The 25,523-nt window shown below is 36.9% G+C and overlaps 2 protein-coding genes and 1 non-coding gene across 3 annotated transcripts; 2 read left to right on the top strand and 1 right to left on the bottom strand.

Annotated features, from left to right (window-relative positions):
- Positions 1-15,352: 15,352 nt before the first annotated feature.
- Positions 15,353-15,459, bottom strand: LOC141722875 (small nucleolar RNA R71). Its single transcript, XR_012575873.1, has one exon. It is a non-coding gene; the product is annotated as a small nucleolar RNA R71 (small nucleolar RNA).
- Positions 15,460-19,414: 3,955 nt separating this feature from the next.
- On the top strand, positions 19,415-19,720 carry LOC141719186 (uncharacterized). The gene has a single exon (XM_074521572.1). The coding sequence runs from the start codon at positions 19,415-19,417 to the stop codon at positions 19,718-19,720; it is 306 nt and encodes a 101-aa protein (XP_074377673.1).
- Positions 19,721-19,819: 99 nt separating this feature from the next.
- LOC141719185 (uncharacterized) lies at positions 19,820-20,287 on the top strand. The gene has a single exon (XM_074521571.1). The coding sequence runs from the start codon at positions 19,820-19,822 to the stop codon at positions 20,285-20,287; it is 468 nt and encodes a 155-aa protein (XP_074377672.1).
- The last annotated feature ends 5,236 nt before the right edge of the window (positions 20,288-25,523 follow it).

The raw sequence follows: 25,523 nt of genomic DNA, 5'->3' as shown, positions 1-25,523 counted from the left end.
GAGGATTGAGGTATAGATGTATGAGTGGTATGTTCTGATGGTTGTTGTGGTGTTTGGGATGTGGTGGTAGGTTGTACATCAGGATAAATAGATCTATAGGTTTGAGGATCAGCATTTACCAGGATCTGTTTTACAGACTAAGGAATCTGTAAAGGTCTAACCACCGTTTTCTTAAGGTCAGCATTTACCAAGTCATTAAAAGCCCGTTTTGCAAGTTTAAAAGGTGGAAATAAAGAACTGGCTAGTTGAGGGTCATCAGCACAGCAAAAGGTATATATAAGCTGACAGAATCTAGCAAAGTAAACTGCATTTCTATCCTCTGTCATCCTATCCCCAATAAAGCCTAGCACAGCACTTGCAAAATCAAAATGAGTTCGGCTAATAATAGCATACCCGATGTGCTGACTCATTATTGGAATGACATCAAAGTTGGAACACTTATTCCCGAAGGCTTTAGTGATGTAGTCGAAGAAAAAGCTCCATTCCTTTCTGATATGTGCTCGTTTCAACTGTCCAAGCTTAGCCAAACTCTTCTCATACCCCAAATTGGCCATGAGCTGCTGTAGAACTGGTTCCTCCGGTGTTGAGAAAATGCAGCCTTCTGGTAAATGTTGAGCTTTACGAACTGTTCCAAGAGTTACCACATGTTCAACATCATTGACTTCAAAAACAATGCTGGGAGTACCAGTAGCACCACCATTATCAAAATTCCCAGTCCGCCAAAACGTCAGAACTTGTTGGCTGGAAATGACTTGAGGCTGGGTCAATGCATACCCAATTTCACTATATGCCAGAAGATCTTGCACAAAGTGCAACTCAGATGAAGCTTCATCATGATTTAGAATTGCAGCATAGTTATTGGGAACAAACTTGACTCCATCTATAATCAAATCCTTAGGTGCCATGAGAAAAAAAATTGAGAATTAAGGTTGCCCGTAAGGTATTTGATAAAATGTCTGTATGAAAACCAACGTCAGGAGATGAGAGAGAGTAAAAGTAAAGAAAGAGAGATAAAGTGTAAAAGTAAATAAAAGATTGTATAATCTTCTCTCTCTCTTACTTATACATGGTTAAAAAAAATAACCATTGGACACCTGTCAGATATGCAGTAATAATGAATAGTTAATGGGCACGGGAAAACAGTAATCATTACTTATCACATGCAGTTTTTCAAGGAAAAACCGTTCCACTTACCAAGTAATCCCATTAATTGAGGTAAGTCAGTTTTAATTCAAAATTTAAATTGTTCCCACTTATTTAATCATTTTCACTGCAAAACCAATATTCTATAAAAATATTCAAGTGTGAGAATGACCAAAAAAAATCAAGTAAACAAGTACTGATATTTTAAAATCAGAACTTAATTTATATCAGTAATTAAAATGGTCATCAGAATATGGATATATCAGGATTTAAAAATGCAGCAGAATTTAAAACATCTCAGAGACAAAATCTTGCAAAAATATAAAATTCCATTAATATATTAAGAGAATACATTCATGAAATTGAAATTTACATCAGAACATTACAAGACTGTCCTAAGCTACAAACTCCAACATCAACAGCTTTTGTCCTTGGCTAAGAAGCCAGCCAAAGCTGACGATGAAGAAAAACAGGAAGAAGAAAACAAATTATTTCTTCTTCCGACTCTCTACAAAAAGAATAGCGAGTCGAATGATTCGCTCTTGTTGGTGGAGAGCTTCCAGCCTTTCTTCTTCCAATCTCTCCAGATGGCGATGGTAGTCCATGTAAAAGAACAGGAGGTGTGTGAGAACCTCCTGGGGAACCGAGTCCCAAATCTCATCAGGAATGATAGTTACGTGCCATTCCTGCTGCTAGTCCTCACAGCTCAACTCCATGTTGAAGGTCTCATAGTTTAAAAACATATTGTAGTTGACCATGATTGTGTTGGTATCAAGGAACAGAGAGTGAGTATGTGAGAAAATAAATGATGTGTAGGCTGATTTGAGGTGTTGGTTTATATAGGCAATAGAATGCCAGGAGACGCAAGGAAATTTAATGCTGACAGGTAGAAATAATTCTACCTCGTCTCCCTAGAATGGGAAGAAGAAAAACAGTCATTGGAAGTGTAAAACAGGGTTTAATGCGCACAAGAAACAAGTAAATATTACTGTGCATGTACGTGTTCTACTAACCCTAATTGTATTGACTGTTAATATCTCACCCGTACATATTCTAATTTAAAATAAGACTGTTTTAGATTTTAACCACAAATAAGTCAAATAGAGGATCAGAATTTAATATCAACACTTAGACTTATATCAGAACTTAACAGTCATCAGAACATGATTTCTTAACTCAAAAAATGAATGCCTTTCTCTGTGATTCTTCACACAAATTCTGATTTCGGTTCTTCAGAACTTATTTATCAGAACTTCCATTAGAACTTGTCCTCAGAGTTTATGCAATCTGACACATAAACTGTTCATCTAAAACAACATTGAAGGCCACAGTAATTTTCATCATTCATATGAAGTGTAAGTGTGTGCATTAAGCAAAATATCAGACAAAGAGTAAAGTCGGATTCACTTCAGTACATCTTAGAAATAAGGCATAACTAAGAATTTTACAAAAAATCTGTCATTATTCTGAAATTTACTTTTGAATGAGTTCATGCACGAGTCCACCTCAACTGTTTTGTGCTTATTTTATGCATCTTTTGAAATTCCATTTTACAGTGGCTTCTCAGTGTAAGTGTGTCACGACTGCTTATCAGAATTTATGCTATTATCAGGGTATTTCTCCAGTAATCATAGAGTGTGAAAAGTCACCAAGAAAAATAATTATTTGCTTTTCTGATGCATATTACTTAGTACCAGCAATGCACTTGGGTCGTCCCTTCCACATTTTTACTCTATATCTCAAAGGAGTACCAGATTTTTATTCCCTTTTCTTTTACTTTTTCTTTTGATGAGTGAGGTTTATCAGCACTTAGTACATCCATCAGATTTACTAACATCAGAACTTAATAGATGAGAAGCATTATTCTAGTTTTTGACTTAGTAATAAGATAGACAAATAAACGTGACTAAGCTCAATATCAGAATTTGCTTGTGTCAATAGATTTCCACATAAATAATTACTTCTAACATGGGATCTCTAGTATGTTAAAGACTACTAGGTCAGTATCTAGTACAGTTATCCTCAGAGGATTGAATAGTCACAGAAACAGTCAGTTCACTATCAGAGTTTAGAAATTCACATCAAACAACAATCAGTACTTAAGCAATTTTCAATTAAGCACAGAATACACAAAGAGAGTAATTTCTGTAAATACTGATCATAAAGTCTGATGAATTAGAAAAAAAGCTAAGCAGATTTAGAGAAAGAACTGGAAACCATTCCAAGTTCATTTACCAATCTTGTAAAAGTAGCTTCACACAGTGGTTTTGTGAAGATATCTTCTAGTTGTTGATCTGTTGGAACAAAGTGCAATTCCACTGTACCTTCATCCACATGGTCCCTTATGAAGTGGTACCTAATGTTGATGTGCTTTGTCATTGAGTGTTGAACTGTATTACCTATCATAGCAATAGCACTTTGATTATCACAATAAATAGGGATTTTAAAATATGTTAACCCATAATCCAGTAACTGATTCTTCATCCAAAGAATCTGTGCACAACAGCTTCCTGCAACAATATATTCTGCTTCTGCAGTTGATGTGGAAATTGACTTTTGTTTCTTGCTTAACCAAGAAACCAATCTGCCTCCAAGAAATTGGTAGCTTCCACTTGTGCTTTTCCTGTCAATTTTGCAACCTGCAAAATCTTCATCTGAGTAACCTATTAGTTTAAAATCTGATTCTCTGGGATACCACAATCCCAGATCAGCTGTTCCCTTAAGGTACTTGAAAATTCTTTTCACAGCTGTTAAGTGAGGTTCTCTTGGATCTTCTTGAAATCTTGCACAAAGACAGGTAGCATACATGATATCAGGTCTACTAGCAGTTAGATAGAGTAGAGAGCCAATCATACCTCTGTAATCAGTAATATCTACTGATTTACCAGTATCCTTATCCAGTTTTGTTGCAGTAGCCATGGGAGTGGATGCACTTGAACAATCTTGCATTCCAAATTTCTTCAGCAAATTTTTGGTGTACTTGTTTGACAAATAAAAGTGCCTTCTTCATTCTACTGACTTGAAAGCCCAGAAAATAGCTAAGTTCCCCCATCATACTCATTTGATATCTTGACTGCATCAGTTTGGCAAACTTCTTGCAAAGTCTGTCATTTGTATAACCAAAGATGATATCATCAACATATATCTGAACCAGAAGTAAGTCATTTCCATGGTTGAGGTAGAACAGTGTTTTGTCTATAGTTCCTCTGTTAAATCCACTTTCCAGAAGAAACTGAGCTAAAGTCTCATACCATGCTCTTGGAGCTTGCTTAAGGCCATAAAGTGCTTTATCAAGCCTGTAGACATGATTAGGATATTTGGGATCTACAAAGCCTGGAGGTTGTTCAACATATACTTCCTCCTCCAATTCTCCATTGAGAAAAGCACTTTTCACAGACATTTGAAAGACAGTAAACTTTTTGTGAGCAGCATAAGCCAAAAATATCCTTATGGCTTCCAATCTAGCAACTGGTGCAAGTGTTTCATCATAATCAATTCCCTCCTATTGAGAATATCCTTTTGCAACCAACCTTGCCTTATTCCTTGTAATTATGCCATCACTATCAGTTTTGTTTCTGAATACCCACTTTGTACCAACAACAGATCTGTTCTTTGGTCTTGGCACTAGGGTCCAGACTTTGTTTCTTTCAAATTCATTTAACTCTTCCTGCATTGCTTGCACCCAATCAGCATCTTGAAGAGCTTCTTCCACTTTCTTTGGTTCAGTCTGAGAAAGAAAAAAATTGTAAAGACATTCACTCGAAGTAGTTGTTCTAGTTCTGACACCTGTATCAGGATTTTCAATAATTAAGTCAGGTGTATGTGATTTAGTCCACTTCCTTGCAGATGGAAGGTTTTCTCTAAAACTGGATGCTCCCCCATGATCCATGCTATCTTCATCAACATTTTCTGATGCTCCCCCTAAAACTATGCTCTCTGAGTTGGATCCTTCAGAATTTAAGTTTTCAGAACTATCAGAACTTGGCTTATCATAACTTGACGAATCAGAACTTGAAGAGCCAGTTGTATGTTCTGATGCTTCTTGAGATGTGGTTGTATCTTGAGTATGCTCCCCTTGCATAGGTGCATCTTCCTTTGGCGTAGTCACCACATTTTCAATAACATCAGAGTTTAATCCATCAAAGTTTGCAGTATCAGGATTTAGACTGTCAGGATTTTCAGTATCAGAATTTAAGTCTTCATTTTCAAATCTCAGTTGATCATGATCATTGAAATCTTCAAGTCCAGTAATCTTCTTATCATCAAAAGAGACATTGATAGATTCCATGACCACTCTTGTTCTCAAGTTATAGACTCTGAAGGCTTTTGTGGAAAGTGGATATCCAACAAAGATTCCTTCATCAGCTTTTAGATCAAATTTGGATAGCTGTTCAGGGTGAGTCTTAAGAACAAAATATTTGCATCCAAATACATGAAAATACTTCAGATTTGGCTTCTTTTTCTTCACCATCTCATATGGTGTCTTTCCTTGCTTGTTAATGAGTGTTGCATTCTGAGTAAAACAAGCAGTCTGCACAGCTTCAGCCCAGAAATAGGTTGGAAGCTTTGCTTCATCAAGTATTGTACGTGCAGCTTCAATGAGAGTTCTATTATTTCTTTCAACAACTCCATTTTACTGTGGAGTTCCAGGAGCAGAAAATTCCTGCTTGATTCCATGGTTTTTGCAGAACTCTTCCATTATCAAATTTTTGAACTCAGTACCATTATCACTTCTTATTATCTTCACAGAATCTTTGACCAATTTATCCAGTTGTCTGACATGATCAAACAAGATAGATGCAGTTTCACTTTTTGTGTGCAAGAAATATACCCATGTGTATCTGGTGAACTCATCCACTATGACCATAGCATATTTCTTCTTTGCAATAGACATTACATTTACTGGACCAAATAGATCAATATGTAGTAGGTGATAAGGCTCAAGAATTGATGTTTCAGTCTTGCTCTTGAATGAGGATTTCCTTTGTTTAGCCTTCTGACAAGAATCACAAAGGCCATCAGGAGCAAATACTGACTTTAGCAATCCTCTCACAAGATCTTTCTTGACTAGTTCATTTATATTGTTGAAATTTAAATGAGAGAGTTTCTTGTGCCAATTCCAGCTTTCTTCAATTGATGCTCTACTCATCAGACAGATTGCAGAACCATCAGTACTTGTTGAAAGCTTGGCTTCATAGATGTTACCATGTCTGTATCCTTTTAGAAAAGCTTTGCCTGTAGATTTACTAATAACTTCACGGTGTTCTTCAAAGAAATCCACATGATAACCTCTATCACAGATTTGACTGACACTGAGCAGATTGTGTTTAAGTCCTGAGACCAGAGGTACTTCTTTAATGATGACATTCCCAAGATTGATATTGCCATATCCCAACGTTTTTCCAATGTTACCATCTCCATAAGAAACACTTGGGCCAGCTTTCTCCACAAAGTCTGATAGCAGGGCTTTATTTCCAGTCATATGTCCTGAACATCCACTTTCTAGAACTATGATGTTTTTCCTGTTGCCCTGCAATCACAAAGACCATTAATGATTAGTTTTAAGGACCCAGACTTGCTTGGATCCTTTGGCCTTATTAAGTTTGTTAACATTTGCAGCGGATTTAGCATAAGAGTTTATGTTAACATTTTTCTTATCAGAATTTACACTATCAGACTTTGAATCAGAACTTACACTAGAAGGAACAATGCTAACTTTCTTTAAAGAAGGTTTTATTTGATAATAATCATAGTACAGACTATGATATTCCTTACAAGTATAAATGGAATGCCATAAACTACCACAATGAAAACAAGGATTTTGTGGCTTATATCTAACAGACTGACTCTTAACTCCTGACTTTGAAGGTAAGGAGTTTATGTTCCTATTCTTCCTGCAAAAAGAAGCCGGATGGTTAGAACTTCGACAGTTATGACACGTTTTTCTAGGAGCATCAGGAACAGGCTTATAATCATTGCTTTTATTCACACCTTCCTTTCCATTCCTATTTTTCCTAGGTGATTTTACCTTGTTTACATTCTTAACATCTTTCAGCTTATGCTTAAGCTGCTTCTTTATCATTAATCCTACATTTACTTCAGTTGTCTTTTCCTGTTTTAGTTTGTCAGAAGTTAATTCCTCTTTAACTTCTGATTTTTCATTATCAGACTTTACAGCTACAAACTTAACAGGCTTTAACTTAGATTTTTGATTAACAACTATAGGCTTAATTTCTAAAGTTCCTTTATCATTCTTATCATCTCCATAACCTAAGCCCTCTTTCCAGTTTTCACTACTTAACAAATTCTGAGTTGTTCTGCTAGAGTTAGTCCAAGTCCTGATAATCTCTCTTTCCTTTTTCTAACTCAGCTTTTAGAGATTCATTCATTTTAAGCACTTCATCCCTAACATTGAAAGCATCATCTCTATCTTTCTGAGTTTGATAGAACATGACTAGCTCTTTTTTTAAATAATCATTCCTCTTTTTACAAGCAAGATTTTCAGAAGTTAATCTTTCACATGTTAAAGTTTGATCTCTATAGCTAATGAACATGGTTTTAAGATATCTTCTCAACTCATTAATATCATCAGTATGAATCGCATAAGTAGTTTGAGGTACCTTTAACACAGCAGCTTCAGAACTGCTTTCAGCACTTGCCATATCAGCATTTACCATCAAGGCATAATTCTCCTCACTTTCAGAATCTGAGGTGTCTGTCCAGCTTTTGTTCTTTGTGACAAGAGCCTTGCCTTTGTCACTCTTCACTTTCTTGCAATTAGGAGATATGTGGCCTTTCTCACCACAGTTATAGCATTTGACATTTGTATAATCTCCTATGTCAGACTTTCCTCCTTTGCCCTCAGATTTTCTGAAATTCTTCTTATCAGAACTTGCACCTTTCCTGGAAAACTTCTTTCCCTTCCTGAACTTCCTGTATGCAATCTTTGTGATTCCTTTCACCATAAGGGCACACAGCTTCATCATCTCTTCATCAGCATCTGTCTCAGGCAAGCTTTCAGATTATGAGTCATCATCACTATCAGAACTTGATGACTCAGTATCAGACTTTGTGAAGAGAGCTTTACCCTTGCCTTTCCTTGAGGTAGCTGCCTTGGGGGATTCTTCTTCAGCCTTAAGAGCAACTGTCCTTGACTCTTGCTTCTTTGTTCCATCTCAAGTTCATGAGTCTTGAGCATCCCATAAATTTCATCAAGAGTCGTTTCATCAAGATTATAGTTGTCTCTTATTGTTACCTTCAAATCCCAGCTTTCAGGAAGAGCCAACAGGAATTTAAGGTTTAAATCTTCAAGATCATACTCCTTATCAACCAGTGACAAATCATTCAAGAGTTTGACAAATCTATCATATAAATCAGTCAATGACTCATTAGCCTTTGAGTCAAAGTTTTCATACTCTTGGGTGAGTATTGTCTTCATGTTCTTCTTAATCATATCAGTTCCCTGACATCTTGTTTCCAAGGCATCCCATATCTCCTTTGCAGTCTTGCATTTTATTACCCTGTTTGACATTACATTATCAATGGCACTATGCAGTAAGTGTCGTACCTTAGCATCCTTAGCAATTGATGCGATATTTTCAGCAGTGTAGTCACTCTTCTCCTTTGGTACTGACTTTGCTGCTTCACCTGCAACTGTAACTACGAGCTTGGTTGGTTTGTGAGGCCCTTCCTTGATTCTATCAAGATATTCTAGATCTGTAGCTTCCAGAAACATAGTTATCCTTACCTTCCATATGGGATATTCAGATGGTCTCAATATGGGAACTCTAATAGCCTCATATCGGCTATGGATTTGAGTCTTTGGAGGTTCTTCAGTTTTGGTGGGCTTAGTTGGAGTTTCTACTTCAGACATGATTGTTTTTGGATCTTAAACTATTTGTATGTTAACAGATAGGCTCTGATACCACTTGTTAGGTCACACACACTGTAGAGGGGGGTGAATACAGTATATAGCACAATCAAATCGAATTCTAATAACACAAGTAACAGAAAATAGACTTTATTCAAAGCAATAAATTTTGTTACAGTATGGAACTGTCCTCTCTCGGTGATGAACAAATATCACGAGAGCTGCTAGGGTTACAATGAATAATCTTCTCGATAATGATAACTCTCATAGTGTAAACCCTATGTCTGTGTTTATATACTACACACTTAAAAGATAATCGCTAATTGATATGGAATATAATTCTGCTTCCTAAAATATATCAATCAGATATCTTTTCTTCCAAGTATTCTATTCTTCATAGAATTCCTTCTTCATGCATATCTCTTCTTACGTTTGTCTTGATCTTCTTTTCCTTTCAATTAGCCGCCTTCCTTATCTGAACGTTTCCTTTAAGTCCTGATATTATCTTCTCATAAATATCTCCTGAACCTTAGGTATCGATGACTTAAGTTCTGACTTCAGTATAAGTGCTGATTTCAGTTAAGTACTGATTTGTCCTGTTTAAGTAAGATCTGGAAACTAAACATAAATCATATTAGACATGACATTATCAAATATATCTAACATAATATTACATTAAATGATCATTGAAGATGAAAGAGAAATAAATATGGAGGAAGAAAATTTTGATATAAATGATGAACCGACTGTTACTCGGATACCGCGTCATCAAAGTACCTTTGCAGAATTCTTTCAAATGCACCAGCAATTCAAGATAAACAAGCTCACGTTCAATTGCAAAATGATCTTTTAGAGCATCTTTAGCGGAATTCATGGTGGTGGTATGAGTTAATTAATTATTGTTACGCAATTTTCTTTTGTGATTTTCCGTACAATTTTCTTTCAGATTTGTTATGTAATTTTCTTTCGTGATTGCTAGTTACTTTCTTTTTAAGATTGTCTATATAATTTTCTTTGATAAGATAAAGAGCATTGATTAATAAAATAAGCAAATTAAAGTATATAATAGTAGCACATTGAAGTCAAATACATAAAAGAAAATATTATACATTTCTCAATATCCTAGCTTTAAGGGCATCATAATATTTAACTTGAACCGGTAGCATCTTACTAGTGTCCATTTCCATGAGAATATTAATCCCTTTTTTACCATTAAATTTACAAGATTTGTACTAGTAAAATAAAAGTGCCTGACACACGAATCTTAACACTTTGTATTCTAGTTCATGCCACTATATTTATCTTTACAAAACAAACAACATACAACTTGGAGTCAAAGTCAGGAGAAGATTGATCACTTCTCAGAACAGAACACAAACATATACTACATATTTAGTACTACAATTTTGATTAGTAAACATAAGAAGAAGTAGCCAATAAATGGGACAATAATTAATATCCTTGACTTGTGAGTTGTTTGTTCTGTCTGAATGGTCTTAAATTTTCTATATATAAAACTTGCCATATGTATTTGTTAAATAGACTTCGATTTTTTTTCCCGCAAGTCAAGTCGACAGCTTTAGGTTGCCTGCTAGCTTCTTACTCAGGTTAGGAACTACTCAAAAAACAAAATAAGAAAAAGTTGAAAGTTTTACTCTTCCATTAAACTAATGTTGCTAATCTAGTTACTAGGTGCATCAGTATATAATATTCACCACTCAATCAACCTTTAAAATAAGAACAAAACTGTAAACCAAGTATATGAACTAAGATTAAATTACTACCACCCTTTAAAACTAAGAAACAAATGACTAAAGTAAATTTAATTCGATAACAATATCATTTCAAAGGTTTTAATATTGTCCTGGTCAACAAGCCCTCAGAGCTGTGAAGCACCACTGAAGGCTGAGAATGTGGGGCTCAGTGTGATTTAGAACATTTTTTCTATACGTTAATTTTACCCGTCCTACGTTTTGAACAAATACTTGCAATTTTTTAAAACTTAAGCCTTGATCAATAGTCCCTACCAATGTTCTCATAGTTTCAGTTAATCCAGCATCAAACTGATGTATTTACCCATTATAGAAATAAAAAACAAAGTAACAACTTAAAGGTATCAAATGCATGTTAAACATATTATAAAAAATGTAAAGGCAATATTCAAGCAATCATTCATCTACAAAATCAAGCAATGTCAACAAAAGCGAAAGATAAACAACTAGAGAAAACAAACTAGTACCTTATCTTGCTAACTTGTCCTGCTTTAATTTTTTGTGCAAATTTGGTTGTAAATCCAACAAATTTTGGCCACTTTTTCATTGATTGTGCACCATCAGTTACACAACGAATTTGTTGTTCAATCACTTTCAAAGCCTTCTTTATTATCATTAAAATATTTCCAAATCCTATCCCAATAACACGTATGCGTTTGATCTTTACCTTGTATCGGGATCATACTAATGTTTAACCAAGCGAACATGAGTACCTTATCTTCTTCAATCAAGAAATTTTTGGACCTCTTTCCCTTTTTCGATTTCACAACAACTTCTTTTGGTGGTTCTTTTTATGGTTGGGCTTGGGATTGAGATGAAGGTTGTTGCGAAAACATCAAATCTTCAAATTCATATGAATCAGTGAGCAAAGATGTAAGCAGGCCTTTCATATTCTGTTAAATCGCTAATGAATTGAATATTTACTAAAAAATCCCTAATTTTTAAGAACTAAATCCTTAATTATATATCAACATACATGTGTTGTTATAACAGTGACAATATTGTGAAGAAACACCGATTCAATAGAATGGACTATACAATAAATCAAATACGTCAAACATAAAAAAAGTTGAAAATATACCTCTCTAGACTCAGTAGGAGAAAACAAAAATATCGGAAGAAAACTGAGTACAACAGAGGAGGATGTGAGAAGATAAATCGGAATAATTAAATAGCTGGAAAAGGGAAAAATAGCAGTGGGAGGCAGAAACAATGGCGGGAGATGACATGGAATTTATATAGCTAATGGGAAGAGGATCAATAAATTTAGAGGATGAACTCCCGATAGCTATAAATTTAGCTAATAAAAAGATCATGTTGGAGTGAGTAAAATTATAGATAATAGGTATATTAGGTACCACCTAGCAATTTAACCTAACAGGCCAATAGGGTTGGAGTTGCTCTTATGAGGTTTTTGGGTTCCTCCAACTACCCTCAATTTTTCTGCAGCAAAACTAAGACATGCTTAAACTATGAATTTTGATAACTTACGCAATGGTGTTGATTATGCAACCTTGGTACTAGCACTAGCATAATATTCAGATTCTTTGGTAGGTGATTTTGGAAGACTTTTGGACCTAATAAGAGATTCATATAGACGAGCAAGACCAATAGTTTCAGTCAATATTGCAGGCTTATTAGCTGGACATCAGCACGAATAGAATCGTGCAACCCACTGATGAAACAACTAACTTATTGGCCTGGAGGTAGTGCTCCTACCTTTGCTAATAGCCTTTCAAATTATGCCTGGTACTCTTGTACAGTACCATTTTGTTGTAATTTAGTGAGCTCACCAAAAAAGTAAAAGAATTGGTATGCCCTGTAATGACAATTGAGACCATATTTAAACTTATCCCGTGAAATTACTATTTTCTCCTTCTTTAACAATTGATACAATAATTGTGCCTCGCCTTCAAGATGTAATGATGCTAATGGAGCTTGCTCTTAAATTGGTGTGCCATGAATTTCAAAGAACTGTCCTGTCCAACATAGCCAACTGGTCGAATCTTCTACACCATTGAGCAAGGAAAATCAAGTTTCATCATTTTCGGCAGTAGATAACTCGAAGAGTTGAGCCTATGAGAGCCACATGAATCTGCAGTACGTCGAGCTCAATAACTTTCGCCCTCGGCGGTAGTGGTAGGCTTCAAGGTTATATTTTCCACACGAGTGGATAACTGGTCAAACATCTCTCTCACTTAAAGCATAATCTCGTTCTGGTCGGAAGAAAGAGACTTCGGGGACTGTTCAATCCACTGAACTCGATCATCTATTCCCGGTCTCTGATACCAAGCTGGTATAATCCCATTTGATATGCTTAAACTAAGAGTTTTGCTACATAAAAATTGAGGGTAGTTCGAGGAACCCAAAGACTTCTTAACAAGATAAAAACCTTGTTTAAATTAACTGATGATTTCATCCAGTAATATATCTATATTTATAATCAAAATGATTAACTGATGATTTTATTCGGGTGTTACATCTATATTTATAATCAAAATGGCAACAAGAGATAGAATCACTTCCTAAAAACTAGAAACTACTTGATAACTGGAATTTATATCCACTTAGAATGCTTCTTATCGGCTTAAGTTGGTGTTTTAGACTCAAGTATGTGGTGTTTTTAATGTGTTTTGTTTTTAGTTGTTACAGGGCATTCGTCGGAGGTGGAAATGAGATTTCAAATGATTTTATGTTAATAAGAGGTCAGGAATGGAGTGGCAGAAGATTGCACGAAGATCAAAGCAAGAATCAAGAAAATGCAGAAATTTCCAGAGAGCAGGCGCGCCCGCGCCTGAAGGAGAACACCTGTGCCTGAAGGAGCACGCCCGCTCCAGTGCAAAGCTGCAGAATCCTGATTTGAGTCTGATTGGGTGATTTGAAGAGTCCAGGTCAATCGAGGGCTTATATATAATGAAAAGAAGACTTTTTTAATAAGGAGGAAGCCAGGGAGGACATTAAGAAGACCTAGAGCACACGAGACGACTAAGAAGAAGAAGATTTAGGTTTATACTTTTATATTCTTCGATTTAGGCAATAGTTTTGAATGCATATTTTTGATTTGTTCTAAACCCTAGTACTTCTATATTATCTTATAGTATTCTGAACTTATTATTATCATATTTTCATTAGAACCCATGGTGATGATGTGTTCGATCATGAACTAATCATTGTCATGGGGTTCAAGCGGATTTACTTATGGATTTCAGTAGTTAATTGTTTTAAATCTTTAGTGTGTGGTGAGTTATGATTTCCTAGTTTGGTTGTGCTTATTCATCTTTGATGCGTAGCTAACATCTATGATTATTTTTTAATCTCTATTGAAGCGACAGTGAATATAGAGGTTTAGAACTTTCCATGCTAGCATAGGTTTATGTATGAATTGACATGAATAATTCGTAGTGTAATTTTAACCATCTTACACACCCTATGTAATCACAATAGATAACTTGTTCTTAAACCGTTATGTTTTCAAATTCTATAGACATATAGGGTCTAAGCATAATTGGTGTCTATTTCGCTTTTATCTTAATTGTGGATGCTTAGTAGTAGGTATACGTATATCAAAAGATAGCGTATACTAATTTCATGTTATCTTGTTAGTTATCATCACCATCGCATACTATTGATAAAGACATAAACTTTGAATGAAGTATTTAATGAAGTTAGAATCTCATGTTTTATTCTCGTATAAGTAATTCACTTTTAATCTCTTAGTTAATGCATGCTAGTATATTCTCTTAAATAGTTAATCAACTCAACTTTATTACTTGTCTTAGCTGTGAACGATAATCATACATTATTGCATAAGAGCATAATTTGAACTTAACCTAAACCAATCTCTGTGGGTACGAACTTGACTTAAATCTTATACTACTTGTGATCGCGTACGCTTGCATGTATTTTCGCGTGTGTTTTATTGCGAACAAGTTTTTGGTGCCGCTGTCGGGGATCAATGTTAATTTTTAGTTTTTGTGCTTGTCATTAATGGTCGTTAAAGTTCACTGACTCGGATTACTTTGCGTACTACGGTTACTTTGTTGTGTTTCAGGTACTCTAGAGAGTGTGTATGCGAACACGTTCTCAATCTCGTAAGGAAACACTAGACGAAGTTGAAGAAGAGGAAAAAGAAGTTTTTAAAGAAGTTGAGAAAGTTGAAGAAGAAGTTTTTATTATAATGGGAGAACCAGCAGCAGCAACGAAAGTGTTGATGGATTATTCTCAACCAGAGATCAATGATATTCAATATAGCATTATCAGGCCAGCTATCACAGCTAATACCTTTGAGATCAAGCCTGGCACAATTCAGATGGTGCAGAATTCAGTCCAGTTTGGGAGTGCTCCAACGGAAGATCCCAATATGCACATTAGGGATTTCATCGAGATCTGCAACACCTTCAAATTCAATAATGTTTCTGAAGATGCTGTGAAACTGAGACTTTTCCCATTCTCTCTGAGGGATAAAGCTAAGAGCTGGTTGCACTGTCTACCACCAGGTTCTGTTGCGACATGGGAAGATCTTGCTCAGAAATTTCTTACTAAATTCTTCCCTAAGGCAAAGATAGCTGCAATCAGGAATGCTCTTACTCAATTCACGCAGCAATTAGGTGAATCTTTATATGAAGCTTGGGAGCGCTATAAGGAGATGCTTAGGAAGTGTCCTCATCATGGAATGCCTGATTGGATGGTGATTAATTACTTCTATAATGGGTTGGGAGCACAGTCAAGACCTATGCTCGATGCAGCATGAGGTGGAGCCTTATGGGCCAAGAGCTATGCGGAAGCTTATGAGCTAATTGAGATGATGGCTGCTAATAAATATCAGAACCTAGCTCAAGGACTACCACAAGGCAAGGTAACAGGAATTCTGGAGGTGGATACAGCTATGGCTATCGCTGCTCAGCTCCAAGCGTTGACTATGAAGGTCGATTCTCTGACCAACTCTGGTGTTCATCAGATAACTAGTATTTGTGAGCTTTGTGCAGGATCATATGCGACGGAGCAATGTGCTATATCTAGTGAATTAGCTCAGTTTGTGAGAAACTTTCAGAGTTCGCAGCAACATGTTCCTGCTACTTATCATCCTAACAACCGCAACCATCGTAACTTCAGCTGGAGAAATAATCAGGGTGGTATGCAACAGCCACAACATCCATACCAGCAGTTTGGAAACAAGCAATTCAATCCTTCTGGTTTTCAACAGCAGTATGCATGAAGGCAGCAATTTCAGCCACAGGGGATGCAACAGCAATTTCATGGAGGTGTTAGTCCATCCTCGAATGAAAAATCAGAATTGGAGGAGCTGAGGTTTATGTGCAAAAGCCAAACGGTTTCGATCGAAATTCTGGAGAATCAAATAGGGCAGATTGCTAACGCCCTATTGAACCGACCATACGGAACTCTTCCAAGTGACACATAGGCTAGTACAGGCAAGAGAGAAGTTAAAGAACAACTTAAGGCAATCACCCCGAGGTCTGTAAAGGTTGCGAGCCCCCAAAATCATCAAAATAAAGATTCTAAATAATTCTCCAGAAGGAGGGCATGCCCGCGCCTTATAGTAGTGTGCCCGCGCCCGTCCCAGTTTCAGAAAGTGAAAAAATTGACAAAAAAGCTGATCAGAAGGATGGCGAAGCGGAAAAGAAGGAAATTTATACTGAAAACACTAATCCTAAGCTAAATATAGGGGATAAACAAATCTATCTACCTCCCCCATTTCCTAAAGGACTTCAGAAGCAGAAGTTTGACAAGCAATTTGCTAAGTTTCTGGAGGTTTTCAAGAAGTTGCACATTAACATACCTTTCACTGAAGCTCTAGAACAAATGCCGATTTATGCTAAGTTCATGAAGTGTATTCTTTCTCGGAAGCTTAAACTTGAGGAGTTGGAAACCATTGCTCTAACGGAAGAGTGCAGTGTTATGCTGCAACAGAAACTACCTCCTAAACTTAAAGATCCAGGAAGCTTCACGATACTGTATGCCATTGGAAATATATCTTTCGACAAGTGTTTATGTGACTTGGGAGCTAGCATCAATCTGATGCCATTGTCTGTCTTCAAGAAACTTGGTCTGCCTGATCCAAAACCTGTAAACATGTCTCTACAACTGGATGGTCGATCTATCACTTATCCGCGAGGTGTATTGGATGATGTCTTGGTTAAGGTGGATAAACTCATCTTCCCTGCTGATTTTGTCATTCTGGACTTCGAGGAAGATAAGAAGATTTCCATTATCTTGGGGAGACCATTCTTAGCCACAGGCCGAACTCTGATCGATGTGCAGAAGGGTGAGCTTACTATGAGGGTTGAGGATCAGGACGTGACTTTCAATGTCTTCAATGCAATAAAATTCCCTACTGATGAAGAGGAGTGCTTTAAAGTAGAGTTGGTCGACTCTGTAGTGACTTCGGAGCTTGATCAATTGCTAAGAACTGATGCCTTAGATAGAGCCTTGACATGGGGATGTGATAGTGAAGATGAAGGGGAGCAGAGCAGATGTAGTATTTGAATGCTTCTCTGTGGAAAAGGAGATTGGATTTTCCATTCGAATCTCTTGGATTATCAAAGCTGAAGAATTCTCAGGAGCGTCTCAAACCATTTATTGAGGAAGCTCTAGCACTTGAGCTCAAACCACTGCCTGATCACTTGAGGTATGTTTTTTTAGGCTATGCATCTACTTTACCTGTTATTATTGCATCTGACCTTTCTGGTAGTGATGAAGACAAGCTCTTGTGAATTCTGAGAGAATTCAAATCAGCGATTGGATGGACTATAGTAGATATCAAGGGAATCAGCCCTTCTTATTACATGCATAAAATTCTGCTTGAGGAAGGAAGTAAGCCAACAGTTGAACAGCCGAGAAGACTCAATCCTATCATGAAGGAGGTAGTGAAGAAATAAATTCTTAAATGGCTGGATGTATGGATCATCTATCCTATTTCTGATAGTTCATGGGTGAGTCCGGTGCAGTGTGTGCCTAAGAAAGAAGGAATTACAGTTATTTCTAATGAGAAGAACGAGCTCATTCCTACTCGGACAGTCACAGGGTGGAGAGTATGCATGGACTATCAAAACCTGAATAAAGCCACCAGGAAGGATCACTTTTCGCTTCCATTCATTGATCAAATTCTTGACAGGTTGGCTGGTCATGAGTATTATTGTATTTTGGATGGGTATTCGGGCTATAATCAGATTTGCATTGCCCCAGAAGATCAAGAGAAAACCACTTTTACTTGTCCTTTTGGCACTTTCACTTTCCGTCAAGTTTCTTTCGGATTATGTGGTGCACCTGCTACTTTTCAGAGATGCATGATGGTCATATTCTCTGACATAATTGGAACTAATATGGAGGTGTTCATGGATGACTTCTCTGTGTTCGGGACTTCTTATGATGAGTGTTTGCATAATCTTGGTTTGGTGTTGAAAAGATGTGTTGAGACCAATGTGGTGCTCAACTGGGAAAAATATCGCTTTATGATGCAACATGGTATCATTCTTGGGCACGAGGTATCTAGATAAGGTCTTGAAGTGGATAAGGCCAAGGTGGGGGTTATTGAAAATCTTCCTCCACCAATTTCAGTTAAAGGAATCTGCAGTTTTCTTAGTCATGCGGGTTTTTATCGGCGATTCATCAAAGACTTCTCAAAAATCTCTAAACCCTTGTGCAATCTGTTAGAGAAGGATGTTCCCTTGAAATTTGATGAAGAATGTTTGGCTGCTTTCGAGAGTTTGAAAAAGAGTTTGACTATAACACCTGTTATTACTGAACCTGATTGGGATGAGCCCTTCGAGATGATGTGTTATGCTAGTGATTTTGCAGTTGGAGTTGTTCTTGGCCAGAGGAAGAAGAATATTTTCCATATGGTTTACTATGATAATAAAAACCTTAATGGTGCTCAGCTGAACTACATTACCACAGATAAGGAGCTTTTGGCAATTATCTACGGTTTCGAGAAATTCAGATCTTATTTGCTTGGGACAAAAGTAACAGTTTTCACTGATCATGCTACTATTCGATACCTCGTCTCGAAGAAAGATTCAAAACCTCGATTGATTTGATGGATTCTATTGTTTCAGGAGTTTGAGATAGAAATAAAAAACAGGAAAGGTACAGAAAATTAGGTAGCGGATCATCTCTCACATTTGGAAGATTACGGCAAAGCTTCACAAGATAAGACGTTGATCAATGAATCTTTTCCCGATGAGCAACTTTTTAGGGTGTAAGAAGAAGAACCATGGTTTGCAGACATTGTGAACTATCTTGTGAGTAATGTTATTCCCCCAGAACTCTCTTATGCTCAAAGGAAGAAGTTTCAATATGAGGTGAAGTGGTATCGATGGGATGAGCCGTTCTTGTTCAGACAGGGAGCAGGAGATGCATTCCGTATAGTGAGACGAAGGGTATTCTGCGATACTGTCATTCTACTGTGTATGGTGGCCATTATGGTGGAGAGAAAACAGCTACCCATATTCTTCAAGCGGGATTTTTCTGGCCAATGTTATTTAAAGATGCTCATCAGTTTGTGCTAAGATGTGATCGCTGCCAACGAGTTGGAAATATGTCCAAGAGAGATGAGATTCCTCTTAATGTGCTTCTTGAAGTTGAGATTTTTGATGTTTGGGGAATCGACTTCATGGGGCCAATTGTCTCGTCATGCAACAATCAGTATATTCTTTTGGCGGTGGATTATGTGACTAAATGGGTTGAGGTTAAAGCTTTTCCAACCAACGATGCTAAGGTAGTGATCAATTTTCTTCATAAGCAGATATTCACACGTTTCGGTACTCCAAGGGTGGTAATCAGTGATGAGGGATCGCATTTCTGCAATCGCAAGTTCATTACGTTAATGGAAAAGTATCATGTGTATCATCGTGTGGCCACAGCCTACCATCCTCAAACTAATGGGAAAGCTGAAGTCTCTAATCGAGAGATCAAGTGAATCTTGGAGAAGGTTGCGAGTCCTTCAAGGAAGGATTGGTCTTTGCAGCTCAATGAAGCTGTTTGGGCCTATAGAACAACATTCAAGACTCCTCTAGGCATGTCTCTGTTCCAGTTGGTGTATGGTAAGGCATGTCATTTTCCTTCAGAGTTAGAGCATAAAGCGTATTATGCTTTGAAGAAGCTGAATCTTGACATGGCAGCTGCTGGAGAGAAGAGAATGCTTCAACTTAATGAACTTGATGAGTTCCTACTACAGGCTTATGAGAACAATAAAGTATACAAGGAGAAGGTCAGGAGATGGCATGATAGGAGGTTAGTGCACAAGTCATTTATGCCTAGTCAACAAGTTCTATTGTTCAACTCTCGTCTCCAACGTTTTCCAGAAAAGCTTAAGTCGCGGTGCTCAGGTCCATTCATTATCAAAATTGTGTTTCCACATGGAGCTGTGGAGATTTTTGATAAGCATCCGGACCAAGCGTTCAAAGTAAATGGTCATAACTTGAAGCATTATTATGGTGATACGACGAACCGTGAGGTGGTGAGCACCGTTCTTAAGATAACTTGATTTCGAAGTTTTACGTCAAGCTAGAGACATAAACCAAGTGCTTCGTGGGAGGCAACTCATGCTTTGTTGTATAGTACCTTCGAAAAGAAAAAAAATAAAAGATAAAAAAAAATGAATTTTTTTCCTGAAGCACGGCGTGTCTGCGCCCTGTAGCGGCGCGCCCGCGCTGACTCCCTGAAAAAGAAAAAAAAGTGAAAAAAATACAAAATCAGTTTATTCAAACCCAAAATCCGAATTATATCCTATTTTTACCCTAATTCTATAACCTAAACACTTCCAAACCCACACCCATCCCTTTACCTCCTATATATATACATCTCTTCTTATATACACAATCATCTAATATACTTATAAAACCCTAGCTCTCCTACATAATACAAAAACGCAATTCTCTATCTCTTGTTTGCTATGGCACCCAAAAGAGCACGAATCACGGGTAGTAGTAGCACTAATCCCTCGTCTACCGAGGATTCTAGTGTGGGAGGCACGGCTAATAGATTTTCTTCTCTGAAGGCTCAGGCAGAGTTTACTAGGTTGATGTCTAAGTTGATTGCTAAGGAGAAGGGTTTTTTACCCACGACTAAGGATGGGAAGCTTTTGGAGATGATTGTTGAGATGGGTTGGAATACTTTCTGTGAGGCACCTGTTACGGTTTCGATAAGCATTATGCGAGAGTTTTATGCAAATGCTAAGGCGGACAATAATGTATTTTCTGTTGTTCGTGGGTTGACGGTGGATTATCATCCCGCTGCTATTCGTCGGGTTATCAATCAACCTGCAAGAAAACCGAATGTTGAGGATTGGGTGAGAAAGACTAGGGAGGATTTGGACTTAGATTATATTGTGGCAGAGTTGTGTGTTCCTGGCACAGAGTGGAAGTACAAGGCGGACACGAATGAGCCGCTTACTTTTCCTGCTTCGTGTATGAACAGGTATGCTAGGGCTTGGAACTTATTTGTGTGTGCCAATATTATGCCATCTTCTCATTCTCACGAGGTTACTGTGGATCGTGTTATTCTGCTATGGGGGATTTTGAATGAAGAGTATGTGGATCTCGGCTATGTAATTCATCAGAGTATGCTGCGTTTTCTGTGAGGAGGGACCCCGGGGGCGATTCCTCATGCCTCCATTATTACGAGGTTGTACACTACGGTGGGTATTAGGTGGCCCGAGCATGAGCAGCTACAGATGCCGAGTGCTCCCATTGATAGCTCGATGATTCAGCAGCTGAAGGAGTGGTATGGCGGTAAAGCCGATGAGAAGGGCTTGGATTATACATATGTTCATCTACCGGGTGGCCACCAAGCTGGTCGGACTTATGCAGGGGATTCTTCTCAAGCACGTCAGGCAGCTACTAGATCCTCTCGTGGAGCCGCTAGATCTTCTCGTGCTTAGCAGACAGGGGATAGTTCTGGAATTGGAGATGCGTAGTACAGGCGATTGAATAGGCGCATGGATGTGATCCACGACATTCACATTCATTTTACTGCAGATTTGACACAGGCTTTGGGTACTGCTTTCCGGGCCACTGGTGTCGAGGTCGATTGGCCTGTATTTGGAGCTGATTCTGTGTATCCGCCACCTGATACTCCACCCGAGGAGGGTGATCCTATCGACGACTAGGTATGCCTTTTATCCTTATTATTGCCTTCAATGGGGACATTGAAAAGTTTAAGTTTTGGGGTGATAATGTAAGGATTAGTGTGTGTTGTGTCCATATAGATTCATATTGCATTTTTAGTAGTAGTTCATTCGTATTTTTGCATGTTTGTTCATTTAGGTCATATTGTTTTGTATATTTGTTCATGTTATTATGTGAGTCCATATAGTTGCATTTGCCTGCATATAATATGATCCTGTAGGTTGAGCTGTATCTGATTGATTAGTTGATGTTAATTTGAGTGTAGTGATGTCGAATAGAGGGATGATTAAGTCCTAATGAATTGATTTGCATGCCCATAAATAAAGTTTTTTTCACAAGTCTTATAGGTTGCTTTTGAACTAGATCATGATCATACTTGTTTATTTGTTGGAATTTAATCACTTGGTTATATTTAGAATTTTTGTTATTCTCGTAATGGTGTAGGAACACTGATTTTTAAACTAGGGAAAAATATGGAATTCATTGCTTGTTGTGAATAAAGCTAGGCATCAAATGGCTAGTAGCCGGCTCATATTTCTATGAGTAGTCTAGGGTTGAATGAGATGGAGCGAAGCGCACTCATTCAAAATCACTTCAAAAAAAGAAAAAAGAAAAAAAAGAAAAAAAGAGAAAAAGAAAAGAAAAGAAAAAAATTGTGTTAGTATATGCAGAATTGACCAATGGTGAGCTCTTTAATACTCGAGTTATTAAGTTCTAGGGGACTTTGTGCCTAGTGACCTACGGCTTGTATAGTCTGGGATCCGCTAACCTAACGCTCGCTACATGGGTATTATTGTATAAGTCTTTTGGGACCTCATTCATTGCACGGTCAAATAGGAATTTGTGTTTATGTGTTTATTACAATAACATGAATCCTTGTACAACTCTAGTAAAAATGAGGTGTTATGAGTCATTATGTGTTTAACGTCTATTCTATTTATAAACTTGTGATTGTTTTGGTGAAGAATAAGATATGATTATTGATCTAGTATGGAGACTATATCTGTTAAGCATCGCACACACGCACGTTTCTGGTTTGTATGTTGGTTTATGGTTTATGGGATCTAGTTGAACTCTGTTTCGAGTAATTGCATTCTTAGAGACATTGCTTATTGATTGGTTATGGTTATTTCGAGGGGATCGTTACATATTCATATTAGTTGTGTTTTTATTGTTGAGTCTGTTTATGCTTGAGGACAAGCATCGATTTAAGTTTGGGGGTGTGATAAGTGGAATTTATATCCACTTGGAACGCTTCATATCAGCTTAAGTTGGTGTTTTGGACTCAAGTATGTGGTGTTTTTAATGTGTTTTGTGTTTAGTTGTTGCAGGGCATTAGTCGGAGGTGGAAATGAGCTTTTAAATGATTTTATGTTAATAAGAGGTCAGGAATGGAGTTGCGGAAGGTTGCACGAAGATCAGAGCAAGAAGCAAGAAAATGCAAAAAATTCCAGAGAGCAGGCGCGCCCGCACCCATACTTCTAGAGAAGCAGTGCGCCCGCACCTGAAGGAGTGCGCCCGCACCAGTGCAAAGCTGCAAAATCCTGATTTAAGTCTGATTGGGTGATTTGAAGAGTCCAGGTCAACCGGGGGCTTATATATAATGAAAAGAAGACGTTTTTAATAAGGAGGAAGCCAGGGTGAACATTAAGAAGACCTAGAGCACACGAGACGGCTAAGAAGAAGATTTAGTTTCATACTTTTGTATTCTTTGATTTAGGCGATACTTTTGGATGCTTATTTTTGATTTGTTCTAAACCCTAGTAATTCTATATTATCTCGTAGTATTCTGAACTTATTATTATCATGCTTTCATTGGAACCCATGGTGACGATGTGTTCGATCATGAACTAATCGTTATCATGGGGTTATAGCGGATTTACTTATTGATTTCAATAGTTAATTGTTTTAAATCTTTAGTGTATGGTGATTTATGATTTCCTAGTTTGGTTGTGCTTATTCGTCTTTGATGCGTAGCTAACATCTAAGATTGTTTGTTAATGTCTATTAAAGCGACAGTGAATATAGAGGTTTAGAACTTTCCATGCTAGCATAGGTTTATGTATGAATTGACATGCATAATTCGAGGTATAATTTTAACCATCTTACACGCCATATGTAATCACAATAGATAACTTGTTCTTAAACCGTTATATTTTCAAATTCTATAGAAATATAGGGTCTAAGCATAACTTATGTCTATTTGGCTTCTATCTTGATTGTGGATGCTTAGTAGTAGGGTATACGTATATCGAAAGATATCGTGTACTAATTTCGTGTTATCTGATTAGTTATCATCACCATTACATACTATTGATAAAGACATAAACTTTGAATGAAGTATTTAATGAAGTTAGAATCCCATGTTTTATTCTCGTATAAGTAATTCACTTTTAATCTCTTAGTTAATGCATGCTAGTATAATCTCTTAAGTAGTTAATCAACTCAACTTTGTTACTTGTCTTATCTGTGAACGATAATCATACATTGTTGCATAAGAGCATAATCTGAACTTAACTTAAACTAATCTCTGTGGGAACGAACTTGACTTAAATTTTATACTACTTGTGATCGTGTACGCTTGCGTGTATTTTCGCGTGTGTTTTATTGCAAACACTACTATCTTAAATAATATCACACTATCTTGATTACAACTAATGGCTACATAGTAGGAACCACTGCTTCTTTTCTGACTATTAAACTTAATAAAAGAAACCACGCATGTAACAAAATCATATGTGAGTAGTCTAACAAGTACATATGCTTAATTTTAGCATATATATTATACATTTTCTTCCTTATTTTACGAATTTTGTTTGATTTATTTACTTCAGAGGTTTATTCCTGAGAAACTACTTAAAAAAGAGCATTCGATTATGTTAATAAATGTTGCATACAATCCAAAATAAGCTTAGTGTTCCAACAAACCTTATAATAACATAATACAAGTCATTTGTACTCCCTTGAATTTAGTTCTCTCTATCTATTAGTCATGTACAATTTCTAGAAAAACTTTATTATTTTCCTGTACTTGGGAGTTTATGGGAAATGTGCATTTGTTCCTAGATTACAGGGTGAGAAGAATTACTATGTACAAATGATTCATCAAGATAATTCGGAGTTACATTAATAAGAAACCATCGACATATTTAGAATAATAATGGTCCTTAAGCTGTCTAAATCACAAGAAAATGAAAGAGAAAAGATGGAAAAGGGGTACTACAACTCTATACACCTTCTTCGAGTCAAGTTAGGGTTGAAAAGCTGAGACTTGCTTGAGATTCTGATAGCTTTTTCTTACCAAAATGACTGCAAGTGGATAACAATTAGAAACGCATGCGTTATTTATTTAGGAAATGAGGAAAATAAAATGAAAGAGATTGAAGAAATTACAATTGCTTTGTGTTGGACCAAACTATCAAGACCATGTGAGGCCCTGGTAGAGACTGTTACTGTTCCTGTAAGCTGATTATCACCTAAAAATAATGTCATTTCCCTCTCTAGGATTTAGTTCCCTTTTTTTGTTCTTCAACTTTTATTAGATTTATTAGATAATGAATGCTATGAAATATAACACAGAGGGGGTGAATGAGT

The sequence above is a fragment of the Apium graveolens genome, chromosome 4 (assembly GCF_009905375.1).
Source record: "Apium graveolens cultivar Ventura chromosome 4, ASM990537v1, whole genome shotgun sequence".
NCBI classification, from domain to species: domain Eukaryota; kingdom Viridiplantae; phylum Streptophyta; class Magnoliopsida; order Apiales; family Apiaceae; genus Apium; species Apium graveolens.
Note: the sequence above shows the minus strand (reverse complement) of the source record. Positions and strands in the feature narration are given on the sequence as shown.